At 35.5% G+C, this 18,549-nt stretch overlaps 1 protein-coding gene across 1 annotated transcript; it reads left to right on the top strand.

The window, feature by feature from the left end:
* The first annotated feature begins 7,449 nt into the window (after nucleotides 1-7,449).
* On the top strand, nucleotides 7,450-18,309 carry LOC120341702 (uncharacterized). The gene is made up of 10 exons (XM_039410281.2): nucleotides 7,450-7,548; nucleotides 7,725-7,905; nucleotides 8,684-8,792; nucleotides 9,159-9,318; nucleotides 10,063-10,231; nucleotides 11,914-12,020; nucleotides 13,032-13,097; nucleotides 13,418-13,742; nucleotides 15,258-15,326; nucleotides 16,004-18,309. Exons 2-10 carry the CDS (start codon nucleotides 7,776-7,778, stop codon nucleotides 16,456-16,458), a joined length of 1,590 nt encoding a protein of 529 aa, XP_039266215.2. The 5' UTR covers nucleotides 7,450-7,548; nucleotides 7,725-7,775; the 3' UTR covers nucleotides 16,459-18,309.
* Nucleotides 18,310-18,549: the final 240 nt, after the last annotated feature.

The following is an 18,549-nucleotide window of genomic DNA, read 5'->3' as shown; positions in this document are numbered from 1 at the left end:
ATGTAAACTTTCTCGTTTTCGCATTTAAAGTTTCCTCTATAGAATTCCCTAGCTTTTCAACACGATGGGACTGATCTGTCATGAGAGGCTTTTTGCAAACACTTTTTATTTTATTGTTAGACATAAAACATTGACAACCCGAACAACACATTCCTTAACGAATTCTCTGAGAATGGCTTGGCTGTTTTGCGAATATATCTCCTACCAAGTAGCCCGCTTTTACAACTGAATCCAGGTGCATAAAAAGTTTCTAGACAATATTTTAATAATTTTTCACTTCATCTTTTCTATCGCCGAAACATCAAGGATTTGTATGTACGTACCACGCCTAAACAAACAGCATTGGCAATTATTACTTATGTGAGTGTGTGTGTGTGTGTGTTTATTCGTCTCGTAAAAGCAAAAACACAGAAGTTAGTAAATATCAACATTGAACATGTCAAGTAATATTTGGTTAGGGATATATTTGAATGAGAGAACACGTGAAAAAATAAAAGAAGATTGTCTCACAGATCAGATAACACCATATAAAGTAATAAAAGACCAAGAGTGTAAGCGAATGTGACACCTTTATGTATCGATATCTCCTCCCAGTTGGTTTCGATTCAAAATGGCACTGATGGCTCGTTTAAAAGGGCTGACAGAGCGCATTTCAGGGAAATAAATAAATCGCTTATATAACATATTTGTATACTACATCAATCGAAAAATAGTTTTACTCAATTTTTTTTTTCAATTCCGAAAAATACAGCGCGGGCCACTCGAAATCATTCCCGGGCCACATATGGCCCGCGGTCCACGGATTTGACGAGCCTGGTTTAAAAGTACCAAGCCAGGATTTGAAATAGCGGAAACAGGAACTTTTTTATTGATGAATTGATGCAGATCGCTGTTTCATGGATTTTGTGACTGATACAGATTATAATCTATTGCAGTGCGTATACCAGGGAACCCCTAGGAAACGATTTCCGTGGTATCCCAGCGTGAGGTGTATTCACACAACCCAATACGTCCTCTTTTTTCATAGAAATAAAATCAAAGTTCAAGACAAATCAAATAAAGTCGCACATATAACATTCACGTGAACATTCTTTCACTATTTATAAAATCTAGCACATATTAACTTGTGCTAAAACCAATAAAGTAGGTCTTCAGTAACTTGTTTATAAGCTTCATAATGATTTGAATCCACCAGGTTAAATTAAAATTTATTTAAAAAAATGGTCCAATACAGGGGTCACCAAACTACGGCCCGCGGCGTCATTTTATCTGGCCCGCAATAACACGCAAAAATGGCGAATTTTTTTTCCAAGAGAAATTTTCCCCCCGAGCATCGTTTTCCTTGTTTATTTCGTAACATTGGCCAATCAGCAAGATGCAAAAAGTGACGTAATAATAGGCCTTTCCGCATCCGCTCAGATACTTTTGTTTTGTCACCCTGACAGATTTTCAGTCGTGGTTGTAAACAATACTTCGTTTTTGCGATTTTGAATGCTATTTGTTAGTTTTTGACTGTGTTTGGGAAATTCAAGTATGAATCAAATACGTCAATCGTCATTTGCCTCCTTAGGAGTTGTAGTTTTAATAGTAGTAATGAAAAATTAGTCTAGAAATAGCTGTGACAAAATAGGCTGAAATTCTCTACCGGTACGCAACGTTTTCTGCGAAAGATGCACTTGTGGCGCGTGCTTTCGACGAAACTGTTTACGTTTCTTGTGCTAAAATGAACGTCGAATGTGCATGTTGCGCTAACAGTACTGTAATCAATCGCGTACTGCTCCAATTTCACAAGTCACACTAACTTTTGTGCTGCTTTAAAGCGATATTCATGTAGGTATGTTACAAAAAAATTAAAGTTCATCCGATTTAAATACAAACTGCGCCAGTGGATCTGAGTGAAAATAAGAAAACAATACCAAGTTTATGAAAAACGATCAAGAAATAACGGAGATATCGGAATTTTAGTACCACCAGACAGGCCAATTCTTTCCATAAGGATTGTATTACTTTTTTCATAACACCTGTAATAAATATGAAAAAAGAACGCATATCAATCACTAGTCTTTCGATCTGCGTCACATCTATGGAATATTGAGACTATTTCAGGATTTTATTCTGGCAACGGTCTTGATACCGCCGAAAGATCGTCGCAAATAAACGCTGGAGTTGTGCACATTAGTTTGACAGCGGTACATTGTCGGTAATAATTAGCGATGTTCCGATTGTACAAATTTCATAAAAATTGGTAAGTATCAAGTTAGAAAAGAAATACACACGTCCGCATGAATTTTATTGGTGTCCATAGACAATATCATTAATCTGTACTACGTATAAATAGAGCGTAATTTTTAAAAGCTCCGAATGTTGGGAAATTTATGCACTAATGAAAAAAATCAAATACCAGATAATAGTTGTTTATTTTATCTAAATTATGTCAAAATTTCATGCTACGGCAGGCAGTCCCTTGGCCTTTTTTATGAGCGGTATTCCGACACGGCGTAACGGTACTTAGCAGACGTGATGCGTACATTTTTTTGGGCGAAAAAGCGGATTTTGTAACATTCCTAATTCATGACTGCAACGTTTTGATAACAGCTAAACTCAGGATAGTTGTCTAGATATAGAAATCTTGTATATTTGTTTTCCTAGAATGTTCTCGATCTATATTCTGCGATATAGATAGAATTTAATATTCAAGTCTTCAGAAATATAGAATATATATTGTTGAATAAATTGAATGGATTTCCCAACTTTTGTGAATTTATTGTATTGCATTGACCAAAATATTTGCCCGGCCCGTTTCAACACAGTTTAGGTCATATCCGGCCCGCGGTCAAAAAAGTTTGGTGACCCCTGGTCCAATACGTCCAATTGAATTACAATTAGGAAGATGTAATGGCGACACCTAGTGGATTATATTATGGAGAATTTATTTCTAAGGTTGACCTGGTTGGATTGCATCGCAGACATCGAGTAATTTGAAAGCGTTCGCTCGAGAGAAGTATTTTCGGATGAATAAGCACGGCGACCATCGCTTATTTGAACACTTCATGTTCGTAGGTACGAATGAGACCTACTTTCAGCTTTAGTTAATGATTTGCCCAGGCAGTTAACTTTAAACAGTCACTGTGTGTTATGAGGAGAGTGACGTATTGATCAAGGAATTGGCGAGTCAGTGTGTCCACATATTTTATCCAAATATATAGTGAATAAAAATGTATTTCTTATAGTAATGAAAGATTAGGCCATTGCGAGAATATAGTAAAGTAACAGATTTAAGTATACAATATTAATAAGAATAACATAATCTCTTTCCACGAAATAGCAAGTCACAAATATGCTTGCAACTTCGGGGAAAGATATTATGTTATTCTTATTTATCACTTTAATACTATTTCGTTCAGGCATCTTTATGGCAACGGACACATACGGATTCGAAGTAGTTAGTAAATGAGGAGAAAGAAACTGCAGTTCAATACACAATATCCTAGTACAGGTTAGGGATTTTACAGAGTGCTCAGTAGCCAGTTAGCCGAGGAACAAGTCAAAGTATTCTAGAATAGACGCGAATTCAAATAAAACAATTACAAACGTACATACTGATATAAAGGCCATTGTATATCACATATGAAAGCATCAACAACTCAGCGTTGTATAATATTAGTACAAATGGCGATGAAGGTGGTATCACAAGAATATGGTATAATGGTTTTACGATTCATATACAAATTGGTGTATATTTGAACATATTTACAACGTTACATGGATAAGGCAGGGCGTGAATTTTTACTGATAGTGGGTGAGACATTGATCTAATTACCGAGAATAAATACCATCTGCGACGAATGTATATCTATCTTCGTGGCCGTGGTCTAGGCTTATCTATTAAATAGTGTTTTTGTAAAAAACGTAGCAGGCTATTCACCGTTAAATAACTGCATAATGCACTGCCCATGCCTGGTACGTATATCTAAGGCCGCATGATTCAGTCAGTCGACTCTATTGGATATAACTCAACTAACTATCTTCTTTTCAGCGTATTAGCTCGTACGCTCTTTTAGTGTTTCTGAGGCTATTCTTAAAATGATCTAAATTTAATAGTAAAAAGCACGTACATGTACTGATTTGCGGTTCCGTTATTTAGACACCATCCACTTAAAGGGATGATAAAATTTATCTTGAAATTGGATTTATTGCCATATCCCGAATGATTCATAAGAAGGGCTTCATTTATCACTCAATGTTATAGTAATATTTTAGACGATTATTTTACAACATCCATTCGTTGACATACTGTTAACCATCCCCGTTGGCAACAATTTCTTCTGCTGTTTCTCCTCGGCGCTTGAAGAATATCGATGAATTAAACTGAAATCGATTGCCGTTCGCCCCAGGGAGATTAATAAAAATCCAACAGTTTTGCCTCCTTGAACTAATCCGCCACCTAGAGATAAGTCGTATGGCAAATCGGTTTTAATTTTTGTACAAAAGAATCTTTTGACGCCCACATGCAGCGTAACCGCAGTGCGCCGCATGTAAAACGCACAATATGACGGAGTGCTGGTCTGAGGAAGTGTTACAGAAGTGGTTCCCAACCATTTTCGATAAACTTGTCCCTTAGCATATTTTGGATCTTTTTATTCCTCCCTCACTGTACATAAAAATATGTTTCCATTATTTGTTCAAGCCTTGAGAGTTCATAGCTATTGTTACGCGCAGGTCGCACTTTTAAGTATTTTGATAAGTTTATAACGCGCCCATAAATATGTATAAAATAGTCCTAAATAACTGAAACAATATTAATGAAACTTCTGTATTTCCTCTTCCAAAAGAACAAAATTTCTTCCCGATTGGGAAACATTGCGTTACAGAGTGAAAGTGTGATGTGTAACTTTTGAACCACTTAATATCAATTTTGGAAACTGTACGTATTGCGACTATTGTTTGCAATCTTTGTAATATAAATATTCCTGCCCCGCCCTGAACGTTTTCCAAACATACAATGATCGGACTATGTAAGGAACTTTCATAACTTTAAATATTTAGCTTAACGTAATGTTGTCTTTCAATCCATCGCGTTGGAGAACTTTATAGTCATGGGGTTATTGCTGAAGTAACTACGTCCAAAGCCCGTATTTCATTAGCAATCTCCGCATAACAAAACTGAGATATATATATTAACAATGGAGAGTTTCTTATTGCATCTGCGCCTCTTTTCACAATACAAAGATTTTATATCGTCCGATCATGTCCGGTGTTTATCACGCATTCAAATATTATTTATTAGGTTTTATTGTTTTTTTCTGAAGCCATTTGTGTGTTTTGAAATGACATTAAAAAATAAATCAAATATTTGTGGTAAATTAACCTATCAAATAAACAAAATTGAACAAACTATGTTGGTTCGTGAATCGCGATAAAATATTGGCCTGATATTAAAGTACGGGTTGCCTCCACTTTGTATAATCTAGTTGATGGCTATGATGCGAACTATAATAATTAATATGATTGCCTTGGAAACTGACCTGATTGTTTCATTTTATCTGAAAATAATAAAATTTCGGGGCTCCCGAAGTATGCGAAAAAAATTATCGCCTAACCCTAACCTGTTACCCATGTTACGTTCCGATGTCCGCCATCTTGGTTCGCATACTTCGGGAGCACCAAAATTTCTTTATATTAAATATTCTTGAGGTTGGTTTAGAAAAAAAGTGTTAAACTATGAGTGTGCAACAAGACTCTTGAATCACTTAGATTAGTTATCTTTACTTTTGCTACAGCATCTTTGCATTATATGCATACGGATCCACCGGCACAAAAGCATAGGAGAAGGATAAGTAGTTAGTCTCGCAGAAACCAAATCATTAGCGTAAACTACGAGTGTCGTCATCCTGCAAGACTCAGCTTGTCATCGAACTACAGCGGATATAAATCTGAACCTCATAATTACTGCTTATCTTTTGAGCATTGTGTGTAATAATGCATTGCCGAGCTCGTAGTCATTATTTATTCGAATACAAGATGCCCTGAGGGAAAAATACCAATCTTGTGCCATCATTCGCAATCTGCGGCTATAGTTGATTTTATTCGAGTTTATTTATGTTCAGTACAATGATACTCAATGGCTTAGAAAGACGGTACTGGTTGTTGTGATTTTAGGACGTCTATTCTGTGGCATTGCGATTTGGGTATCATGACTAGGTTAGACAGGCCCCTGATTGCTGTAATCGTAACCTCCCCATAATGTATTGGCATTTTGATATGCGGAAAGGTAGACTGCCGTAACAGAATACCATACAAGACTTCAACACTGTGGTCATATTGAAATTCCGTTGCCAGAATTTTAAACATACCATGGGTTGATTGTATTTGTACGTTACTTTGCTATGACCACAGTTGTTTGCTCTGCTGGCATAGTGATTGATATTGTGCATTTTGTTGCACACTCTTATGTAAAATTAGCTTAAATATCAGAATTTCAATATTGCATTATGGCGATTTTTGTATTGTGACGAGAGCAACCAACCTTTTCATTTGCTAATCTTTTTTGTGGATGAAATCAGTAGTCTAACAGGCTTTTGAGATATTTTTGTTTGTTTTGTTTTTCACAAAAATAGTTTATTTTTAACTGACTTCACGCCTCACGAGACCTGAAAGGCATAGCATCTCACACAATAGTGGTGCCATATTCAAAAACTGAAAAGTTAAGTGTCGATAGTAATCTCAAAGAAATCGTGTATCTTCCAGTTTTTGAATGAAATTTTTCTCCGACTTTATCTTATAATTGTCACTGGCTAAACTCATTACTTTTAGGCAAATTCCGCCAGTGCTTTGAAATTGCATTTAACCACTTACCCCCAAAAGTTATTGAATACCACACGACAGATCGATAAATCGATTTGCAGCTGCTCTATGATTGTTATATTGTAGGAATTCCCAGCCGCAGTTTCTCAGTTACATGACTTAGACGTCTTAGATAGCAGTTATCATAGACAAAACATTTTTATATGGCCCTCAAATCTCGTAGGCCCCAAGGAATTCAATTTTCACTAAGTGTTTATTTGTTGATTCGCATTTGAATGAATTCATACGTTCTTGTCACCGGTAGGCAGGCGTTTAATCCGACAACAAAGCCCTAATTGACGTTTCGTTTTACTCCAGAAAGAAGCTTAAATAATTGATAAGTCAAACTTCAATGAGCCGTAAGGTTTCAAATGTCTGAATTTTATATGCTAAGTTTAAAAATGCAAGCCTATAAATACATTATATATAATATAACATTTGGATGCTACGTTTTGTATACACCGCATGAGGATGGGGTAATACAATCTACAATGTCATTTGCAAATTGAGCTATAAGTTGGTTAATGGACTTCGGTTTTCCAATCCCCTATAATAGAAGTAATATTTTAGTATGAAAATCGAATGATCATAATATTTTACCTTTTTAACAATGTTATATACAGAAGTGAAAACGTTACATTGTCAGCATTGCTAGATATAAGTCAAATCTGAACATCTTTTTCGAGTCGTATTGAAATTAATAAGGTAAATTTTATTCATACACGTGATACAGAGATTTTCGGGTTCTCGGACTGCGAAAACTCATACATACGCTGACCTGGTCTGCACTGTCAAGTCAAGCGCCAAATAAAAATTCTAATATCAGTACAAAATCTTCGAGGAAATTTATAAAGCTAATCTAATAATGATTTTATTTTCAGATTTAGTGTCAACAATATCTAATATAGATTCCTCAAGGAATTGAAAAGATCATGCGATGTGGCGGGGTGCTACCTCTGCTAATTTTTATAACGTGGGCTAGTATTGGATTGTACGTTGGAGGAGGATATTCCGGTCTTGCTGGAACTTTAATTTTGTTTGAAAAGTATGGACCCGTGGAAGGTAATAAGTTGTTTGAATCGTATTGACGAAATCCGAATATGAATTCAATTCGGATTGATGCAATTGCTTGATTTTTTCTTATTCTTGAAACGCAGAAACCCCAATTATACAACAAAACAAGTAAATATAATGGTATTACGTCTCAAGTTTTCTCTATATGCGTTATTGTATAAAATATCCTGATAGCTTAATTTATATTCATACATATAGATCATTGATTTATATTCATACATATACAACTTCTGCCTCTGCCAGTTAGAGCAATGCAACATATTACCTCTAAATTTAAAAACTAGGAGAAGGCCTCTTGTCTTGTTGTAATATGCGTATTTCGGTGGTTATAGAAATATATACTGAGTATCTGGAACGACGGTTCTTTGAAAAATTCCCATCTTTTTTGCAAAACCACCAGCAAACGATTATATTATATTACATAACTCTTTATTTCGTGATAAATGGTTCCCATTTTCTTATCTAAACTATAAATATAAATACACGTTGAAAATTTCGGGTTTGTTTCGCAATATCTTGGCAATTGTCTAGTCTAAAATTGAATTATGTCAAGTGATAGAAGCTCTGTTCTGCGTACGCAGGTTATTCTGCAGTGCAAGCACGAAATATTGCCAAATTTTTGCGACCAGCCCTTGTTCTTTCAACTCTCACGAATAACTCCTAATTGTTGTTGTTACAAAACCAACAAACCATGTAGCTGCATTTGTGTTAATTAAGCAGATAATATTACAAAAATCATCGAATTACCGACATTGTTTCTTCAAAGGTCGAGGTAATCCTGCAACAGATCCGGAACCAGACATGTGGGTGAATCCAGAAACAAATAAATGGGAACCGAGAAACCCAAATAATCCAGGAAACAGAGTGCCTCAAGCGTGAGTATTATATAATAGTGAATATTTAAGATGACCGAACATGATGACAGATTTCGCACGTTATTAGAGTTTTAATATATTCAAAAATTAACCGTCCTGTGCCTTAAAACGGTATCATGTCTTCATATATTCTGGAGCTAATGCCCGAATTTCAATCATGAACCTGAATTCTTCATTGTTGAAAACCACGGACTTCCTCGATTACGTGGAAATCACAATAATAGTAACAAGTTATACGTTTGCTGGAAATTAATAAACATTACCTGAATCAGTTTTATATCAGTATTTGGATGATGTTTAACCTTCGAACTTCCTCTGATTTACCAGGACGAGAAATACCATTTAATAAATACAATTTCAATTCAGATTCAAGATTTGCCAATACTTCCTCGTTGCATGGGCGATATTTATGTTTATTAACACAATTGTGTTCATCGTTGATTCTATGAGAAGTAGAAAGGCCATTCAAAGTCGAATATACGTTGGGAGCCGAGTTGGGGATTCTTCAATTAGCTGTACGGCGTGGGTAAGATTATTGACAGAAGCTTTTATCCACAAGTACACACCAAATGCCAAGAATATAAGAGCATATTTATGCATTAATAAAGTGTGAAGGTAAATTTGAATTGAAATAAGTGCAAGTGCAAGCACAATGCGCAGAAACGAATGATGTACGAGATTATCAATTCTGTAATCACTAATCAGTGAAGGCGAAACTCTCTTGAACTCTTCCTAGAATTAATTATTAATTAAACGTACGCTCGTTGATCGTACATGGTTTTGACAAGTCAAAACCCTTGTCGATGACGTATATTTACTTGAGGTGCCTTCGATGGTTAGAATGAAGTTTGTTGTTTGTCACTGGAACAGATGTAAAATATATTTACTATGTGAAATGGGACAAATTAAATGTCAATTTTGTAACCTTTGCTTGTGGGCTTTTTTCTCAAATGGACGAGGTGGTCTGGCGATTTTTTCGTTAGACTTAACTTTGTTGGCATAGCCCACAGGTACCACCTCACCCAGGGTATAATAAATTGTGTAGGCGATGCCTAAACCGAAAAATATCAGTCCTTCAAAAAATAACATCTCACACATCGTTAGATCTCGATGTTTGCTTGTCTTGTACAATGCCTTATTCAGAGCGAAACGGGGACGAGTGCCGTACGTGAAAATGTAAACAGTAAATCAAAATCTATACGTATATTGTCCGGTTGTTAATGTTAAGTTATTAATCGAAATGTAAGTATTAAAATCTTCTTTTTGACAGCTTACCGGATACAGCGTCTTCCTTGCAATATTTTGGTTCATTCAAGCAGCCTTCGCTGTTTTGCCTCTCGTTGAATACAGAATTACTATGCAAAGATGTTGGGATTTGAATAATCCATCGTTTTCTGTGGTCTCTGATCAAAATATATGTGTGGATCTAGTGCAGTATGGTAAGTATGTCAGAATATCAGGAAAAAACACGAATGTACTCATGTGCCGCATCACCGCATATTAGGCTGTCTGCCGTGATAGACAATAATATTCTTGTCATTCATTTCATTTATTTTCTCTATACAAGGCTCTGTACTGGAATTTCTGTACCCAGGGAACTGTTATGCTCTGGAAAGAGCGGCCACCTCACGTTAACACAACCTTAGTATATTAGACAATGTACTTATGTACCGCGTATTAGGTTAGGTATAGTAGACATTGATATTCATGTTCAATAATTTTACACCTTTTATATAAGCAAGGCTCTGTACATGAAGTAACTTATACGCAGGCAGCTGTAATTATTTGGCTAGAACGGCCATCTCTCTTTAGCAAGGCCTGTCCAATTTATTATATCGGAGTCCAGGGGTTATAAGCGCGCGTAAATTTAACCCATGAAGGTGAATTTGACCTGCATCGGTGTGAATTTTTGAGAATAAGAAAGTGCATGTGTTAAACACATAGATGATTGTAATACTCTCTTGAGCAATTGATGTTCATTATGCTCCAGCTGGACTGCTCAATTTAGAGGGTAAATTTACTACTAAATTTGCCAAGTGGTGAACGGAGGAATAAAAATTTGGAACCCCTTCCCCTGACGAGGTGGTTGATGTGGCGTTGACGGTATATCTGACAATATCTTACGCTTAAATTGTTAATTTGCGACCGAGGTGTTAATAGGCTTAGATACAACCTATATTTTGCGTCATTGTTCCATGATGAAGCCATAACAGACACCAACTGTGGGTGTTTTCCGACTAAATATGTTTCTAAATCGAGACTTGACTTGTAGCAGAACGTACACCGTCTGGATTGAAATCAATGAAACACTGTTTCACTATTACCGTATTCTGTAATTTGATTATTCTAAGATCGTTAACCAATAGCCAGGCTTCCTACAAAATCATATTACATTTCCTAGTAACACCAATATGGCTTAGTGTTTTAAACTGATCTCTAAGCGAAGTCGACACAAGAGCTACTGAAAATATATAGAATTATAGCGGTACATTGTGCGAAGAATCCCTTATAATACAGCGTGTTTTTAAAGGTGTTTGGACCAAAATGTCGTGGCGCTGTCCATTCTTCTTGGCACACGAGTAGCGTGCGCCAATGATATGCCATGTATACTGTGAATTCGATTAAATAACAACATAGTATTTCGGTGCGATACTGACTACATTGCGCTGTCTGGCTGGCTGATAAGGTATAGGTATCCATATATGTTATCGTGAAATGTATATAGAGTTGCTTCGTCACGCATTGTCTACTACTATTACTGCAATTTGAGAATATTTTTTTCATATTATGGGTTTTGATAACATGTTTTACTGGAAATATCTGGTTTATAATAGATGAATAACAGCTGAAAGTGAGGTGCTTTTTATATCCGCAATAAGGCGAACGATTCAAACCCTGGAGGCCCATACGCTGAAATAGTGCATTAAGATGAATCATCTTTGGTAACGTGCCAGATGTAAAATTTGTTGATGAACGATCATGATTTGAACTAAACCCGCATTTGCTAAGTTTAAAGGCAAGGACGAATGCGAACTAATGCTGGGGTATATTGGCCCACAACTAAGAATCGGGGGTTCATAGACAACACTTTGAAATATTACATTGTTATTTCTTTGTACAGGCTTAGTCATGTTCCGAGAGACGAATGATGCCGGATTCGCTCTTGTATGTGGACCTGGAGGAAACTATAATCCTCAGAGAGGAGATCTGAAAGGATTTTGTGATTCGGTAAGATTAAGAAGCTTAATATAGAATAGAATAAATATTGGGTACTCCTGGAGTATGCGCACCAGAATGTCGCATAAACTGAACCCCAACCTGGTACACAACCTGAGTTCAGGTTGTGCGCCATCTGGGTGCGCATACTTCTGGAGGTCCAAATATTGTTTATAAGGATGTGATGTGTGCTCAAAACTTCAGCAGTACTTAATGATCAAGCAGTAGTTCCTCCTTTTCGACAAATTCCTTCTATTGTATATTTCGAATGTTTTTATTCCACTCCCACTGTGCATAAACACCAATTTCGTCCAATCTCTAAAAAAACAGTGTTGCGTGCAACTCGTACTATTGAATTTGCACAGTTTGAATATTTAATGATGTGTACATAAATATGGATTATAAATAAAACTGAATGAGTAAACAATATTAGTGATAAAACACTACAGACAACAAATACGAAGTAAAATTTCGTCCCGAAATCAACAAATTTTTTTCCCGTGAAGAAATTCTTCCCCGTTTTTTTGATTTTCCATCCCATTTTGCGGAAAATAGTTTTGAAATCGAAAAATGGAAGTTTCAAGATAAAGACTAACATCTTTCTCGAACCAGACTCAATATGATACTTGAATTTGTAGTCTTTCAACAAACCATTTCAATAATCATGCCGTCCATGCCAATACCATCGACATATTGAGCGGTTCTTATATAAATGTCACAGCTTCAATTAGTCATATTGTTTGATAATACGTTTTGCATTGACCGTATGAACCATTTCTTTCATGTGAGATAAAATGGCGCCATGTCGTCATTCTTCGTCCTAAGTGCCTTCAAAATACCATTCGTGAGTTTATCGATGTAGTGAATATATGGATAAGGATGTCCATATCAACATAGTTTGGTGTTCTACAGTTCCACCTCACAATTAATAGTGATTGCGAATTTTGAGAAAAACGCGCATGACCACATGACAGGGGCCGGTTAAACCATTGTCCTTATAATTATTGTTATTTATTTTTCCAGTATTATCCTACGTTTGCTGATTTCATCGTCTGTTTTGCTGGAGCTTCAATTGGAATGATTGCTATGGTAATAAATAACTTTCATTTTTGCGCAAAACAGTAATGTGAATTGAATTCCATCGTTGTTTTGAGGATCTATTTGACTAAAAAATATGCTAGTCTCAACAGACCTTTTTGCATCATATTCATCTATATTCTGAATAGAGTTACTTATTTTATACGATGTTCAACTTATTCAAATCGCACAAGGCTCAGAACAAGCAGACGCTTATATGTTTCTAACTATAATAATCTGTAGATCAGGCTTAACCAGTCAGATTGAAATTGTACAAAATTAACGAAATTTAAAGCTTCAAGCTAACATTCAAGCTTTGTGTTAATTTTCAGATTCTTTTTGCGATTCATCACAGTACAAACTTTGCGTATCTGAAAATCAGACGATATGAGGGTCCAATAGCCGAAGCTTATTTACAAACTCCGAAAAAATCTATAGAAAGACCGCCTAGTCGACCAAGGAAATCAGACCCTCCACGCACCCATCCTTCCATGTCTGGACCTACAGGGTACATGTACGACACTGAGGTCCCTGCTAGATCGAATGGAACGAATATGTACAATCCTAATTATGATTCTGGTATCGCTGCATCCGCCAGAGCAGCGCAGCCGAGACAGCCTGTCCCAGAAGTTATGGCATTTCAACGATATCACCCAGGTAAATAAAACGACATTCGCCTCTTCTGCTATTATAATTTTAAAAGATAGAAGTTAAATTCAATAGAGTGGTCCCATAATATTCTTTGTTAAGAATACCCTTAAATATTTCAAAGAATAAATAAAATAATAAACCAAAAATAAGTTGAGGACAGTTATCTGTAATGACAAATTCTAAATTTTGTAACACACTTTACAGAAATCTTAGTCACATTTATTACAATTATATATTCAAGCAAAAAGCAAATGAAATCGTTTAAAGAACAGTCTTTACTTATAAAATTGCAATCGATGGAAACATCTTATGTAATTACCATAATAATCAAATAGGCTGCCTCTATGGCAGTCCAACAGATCTACAGAGAAAGCCAAATATTCAGTCCAAACTATGAATTCGATTCAATTGGAATGATTTCAGGTTTAGGGTTAATTAGGGTATATCTTCAACGCAAATTTTGCATTCAATTCCCACAGTTTACGCACAAAATTCAATGAATAGAAAATGTTTGTGCGCAAAATATTGCAAATAGAATTCTCAAATTAACACGAATGCAGTTTGGGAAAACAGAAATACTATCATCATGTTCAACGACGAATTCATATTGTTAGAAAGTAATCCATACGCACAATAACATTATGCCGCCAACCTACGTTTTACCAGTTACCACTCCCAATTATATTTTCTTTTATCCAAAAATTTACTAAACCAGCTCAATGAAAAGTTACTCAATCAAAGTGAATCCAAATATGATCATTGTTTATTCATCTGCACGCCGTGCTTTCACGTATGGAATGTATTAATTCAATAACTGTTGAAGCATATAGTTCTTGCTTATGATTTTTTTGAAAGTGTTTATTGTTTTCGATTATTCTGCTCGGCTGGCCTTAAATTCAAAACACACCTTTAATGAAATGGATTGAAATTGAAACACGAACTTGTGGTTTCAAAATTGTATTGCGCGAGCAATATCATTCAGACGTTTCTTGTTTTTATTATTTTCATCGAGTCATAAACTTTAATAATCGTGTTTATTTCCACTAGACCAACGTACATTTATTCAGCATCAGACCACCCAATGAGAATAATTCTTGATTAGTTTGCTCATATGTATTGAAAACGAGTTTAATTCACGGGCGCGATCACATAGTGGGTAATAGGTTCTACCTAGTTATATTAAAGTATTTGGTAAAAGCTTTCCAATTAAAAGTCCATTCCCACCACCTTGCATAGAGTGTAATAAATTTGGTAGCTGCATGGTCATCATTTTCCGATCTATCCAAAACAGTGTCACCTTTCAGCATATTGCACTTACTAATTTCGGAGCGAAAAATTGTAAAAAAAAAATCATAAGGTATAGCACCATTTATTGAATATTGTAGCTTGGCAAGCACAGAATGCAGCATACGAATATAAACCTATAGTTCATAATTACCTATGAATGCATAAAAATTTAATTGGTGTTTTATATATGTGCGTTTTTCATATTTTATATGTTAGCTTTCTCTATATAAACAGATGAAGAAGATGAAGCAATAGAAATGAGAACAATGTCAAGATATAGTGACGATGAAGATCGACATCCAGGTAGAAATTGTTATAGATCCTGCATGCAGTAGGTGGATTCAGCCGGTTCGCACCGGTTCTATAGAACCGTCTCACGGAATTTTATGAGATCAGCGAACCGGTTAGCATTACATGACTTTTTGTAACGGAACCGCCTAAAAATATGACATTTGTATGATGGAACCGGCTGACAAAAAATTTGAATCCCACCACTGCCTGCATGTGATAACCATCTCTAAATGACAATTATTTGTAATGGCGAACCTCCTAATATGCCAGGCATTGAGTTGGTCATATTTTTCAGATTTAAATTATTTCAATTCAAGATTATGGCCGAGTTATTAACGTCCGAGTCGAAATACAGCCTGACTTGAAAAGCAATTGGCTTGAGACAAGTTCTATCAAATTTTGCTGAGGTTGATCAATGTCAAGTCATCTACCATTTATAATCTCAGTGGTGTTTAAGTTATGTTTTGGCTCATGTGTCATGCAAAAAGCAAGTCGGTCTAAAGCACTGTTAAACGAACCATCTACGTAAAAAAATGTTATCTGTGTCAGATTGTGTTGTGAATTCCTCTAAGCTGATTTGAGGGAAAGTTGTGTCACTTGAAAAATTATGATCCAAGTTGGAGTCGAGTCGTGTTAGTTGTGTTTTACATAGTTTCATCAATTCGATTCAAATCTATTTTATTTTACAGAAAAAGAGTCACATAGAAGCTATGAACCATCCCCTCCTCCATATAACCACGATAGTGACGAACCATCGGCAACACGTGACTCAAGGAAGCGCGGCAGAAGACGACACGGTCGTCGTCCTCGCCACACAGACAGAAAAAGATCTCGCTCTAGATCTGAAAAATCAGGTGGTCGTAGCAGACACGAGAGAGCCTCATCGGATGGAATGGAAAGCGTTGGGTATTCCAGCTCGCACAGAACAGGGCGAGGACGCCATCATAACAGCGAAGATGATGAAAGGAGCGCTCGGCGTTCCACTGACGACGAACATTATTCCAGGTCTAGTAAAAGTAGAAAACGTAGAGAACAACCCACTAGGGCGGACAGTAGGGAAAAGTTATATGAGCAGGACGAAGATTCTCCAGCCAGTGATTATTATATGAATGAAGACAGAAGAAGGGGGAGAGCCGGTTATTGATTCCAAGCCATAAAAGCATGCCAAAAACTGACAATAAAATGAGTTGCAGTAAATAACACTCTCAATTTAGTTCGCACTGTTGACAGTAAACACTATCGGAGTAAATACCTGGAATTTGCAATTCATTGGATTTCCAACAGCCCGAGTTTCATAATTTCGCCTAAAATAGGACCTGGTGGTTAATTTCATTTGGTTTCAATATACATAGTTCTATGTCCTAATTTTTTAAGAGGTGTGCCACTGTTCAACCATTGATTTATGACTTTATATATGATTTTATACTTAATATAAAAATCACTTATTTCGTATCGTACAGAAGTACGTCTACAAACGAATCCAGCTCCACCGTTCCCCTCTCACTCTAAATGAAAAGTACATTCAGTCACATACGGTGCGATGGTTTAGTTCATTCAGCCTAGTTATGAGCCTTTATTCATCCAAACAGTTCAATATTGTGTGGACTGATATATTCAAATAATCTGATAAATTCTTCAATGAACCAGTTTATTCGTCTCATTAAATTATGTGCGGAAAAATTTGAGTAAAATCCTCCTTTTTATTAACTATCATGCCAGTATTTACATTTTTAAAATATAATTACAGTACACTTAGAAATTAAAATAGTAATTTAAGAAACATCCAAAAAATTATTCACCGTCATATTCGATACATTCATATATTGTGAAAAAAAAAATTTAAATACTTTGTTTCGCCAATTTCAATTATCCTCGTTTGCATAAAGCCACAAGTTTAGTTATTAATTATACAGTAAGTACAATTTGGCGCTGGAGGAAGAACGACTAAATGAATAACGCATTTACGATATATGCCACACAAAAGACCAATGTATGGTCTTTCCTACATTTTCGTTTCGAGAGTTCGATGAAAAAAACTACCACAAGGTTTAGGCTCCCTACCACAATCCGCCAATTCCTACTTCCGTTTATTTGTGTATTATACTATTTTAAAACTCCCGAAATCTTAATAAACACTGAATTAATGAACAGTTTCTTTGGTTGATTTTTCTATGAAAATGATGGCGTTGGACTAATGTTTATATCTTGTTATAAAAAGGTAATTCTGTTTAATATTTAATTCTCTTGTTCTTGTTGTTTTAGAAAAGAACAAAATTCATTGCTTTTGCAATTATTGCATTTTGTACTTTTGCGTTTTATGTATTCAGCGTTTTAGTGAATGATAAAATTGGAATAGGAACTGTTAAAAATGCCCAAAACATTCGAATTGTTTAGTCAATAACTAAAGGACCGAGTAATCAGAATGCTGGATGACAGTTCTGACCATATTTTACATGTGAACAATGGAGGAAACAACTCATATTATGACATAATTGTCAGCTTTCAAATTTTACAAATATCCAAAATAACAAATATTATATTTAACGTATAGGTACTATTAATTATGTTTCAATTTAAATCATTTGTTTCAGGTGCAAAACAAAACCATAGTGCGCATACTCTGTGTATATTTTCAAATATTAGTCTAATTACTTGACCATTGACTGTGTGATTCATTCTCAATCATTGTAAAAATTTAATTTAATCAATTTTAGTTTGAAAAAGAATCGACTAAAATTTAGTCTTATTTATATTATTTTCTTTCTTTCAATTTTTTAAATATTTTTGAATAATCCATTTTCAACGCAAACATTCTTTGGTCATTGATCGGCCTCTGATAATTCTCGCTTTTGTATTCTGGTGCACATGCGGTCTTCTTTGATCATGTATATTCCTGCGATAACCTTTTCCGAGGTTCTTTTAATAATTTCTTTTTTAGTATAATTTCATATCTATAATTTCACTTTTCTTGGTAAATACACGATCGCGGTCAAAACATGTTTGTATTTTATATATGGCATGGTCGGAACCAGATGTTGGTGCCCTATTTAATATGTTTAAAGAAAGCGCATTTCGACTAAGTAAATTTGTGATTGGTAGATCCCAACATATGGAAAGATATGTCATTGAAATGAATTATCAAGTTTATTGATGAGAAGCTTCATTGGTTGTCTAGTTCTACTACTTTATCGTGCTGTATAGTGTGTGACAGCCTGTATGCATATTTCATCTGAAC

This window comes from Styela clava, chromosome 14, assembly GCF_964204865.1.
Source record: "Styela clava chromosome 14, kaStyClav1.hap1.2, whole genome shotgun sequence".
Classification (NCBI taxonomy): Eukaryota; Metazoa; Chordata; class Ascidiacea; order Stolidobranchia; family Styelidae; genus Styela; species Styela clava.
The sequence above is the reverse complement of the archived record's forward strand: the minus strand, read 5'-3'. Positions and strand labels throughout refer to the sequence as shown.

Bases quoted from the DNA above. Each gene is read 5' to 3' on its own strand.
- LOC120341702 (XM_039410281.2), top strand. From the start codon at position 7,776: ATGCGATGTGGCGGGGTGCTACCTCTGCTAATTTTTATAACGTGGGCT. The intron at 8,793-9,158 runs GTGAGTATTATA...ATTTCAATTCAG, and splicing joins GGAAACAGAGTGCCTCAAGC to ATTCAAGATTTGCCAATACT. The intron at 9,319-10,062 runs GTAAGATTATTG...TCTTTTTGACAG, and splicing joins CAATTAGCTGTACGGCGTGG to CTTACCGGATACAGCGTCTT.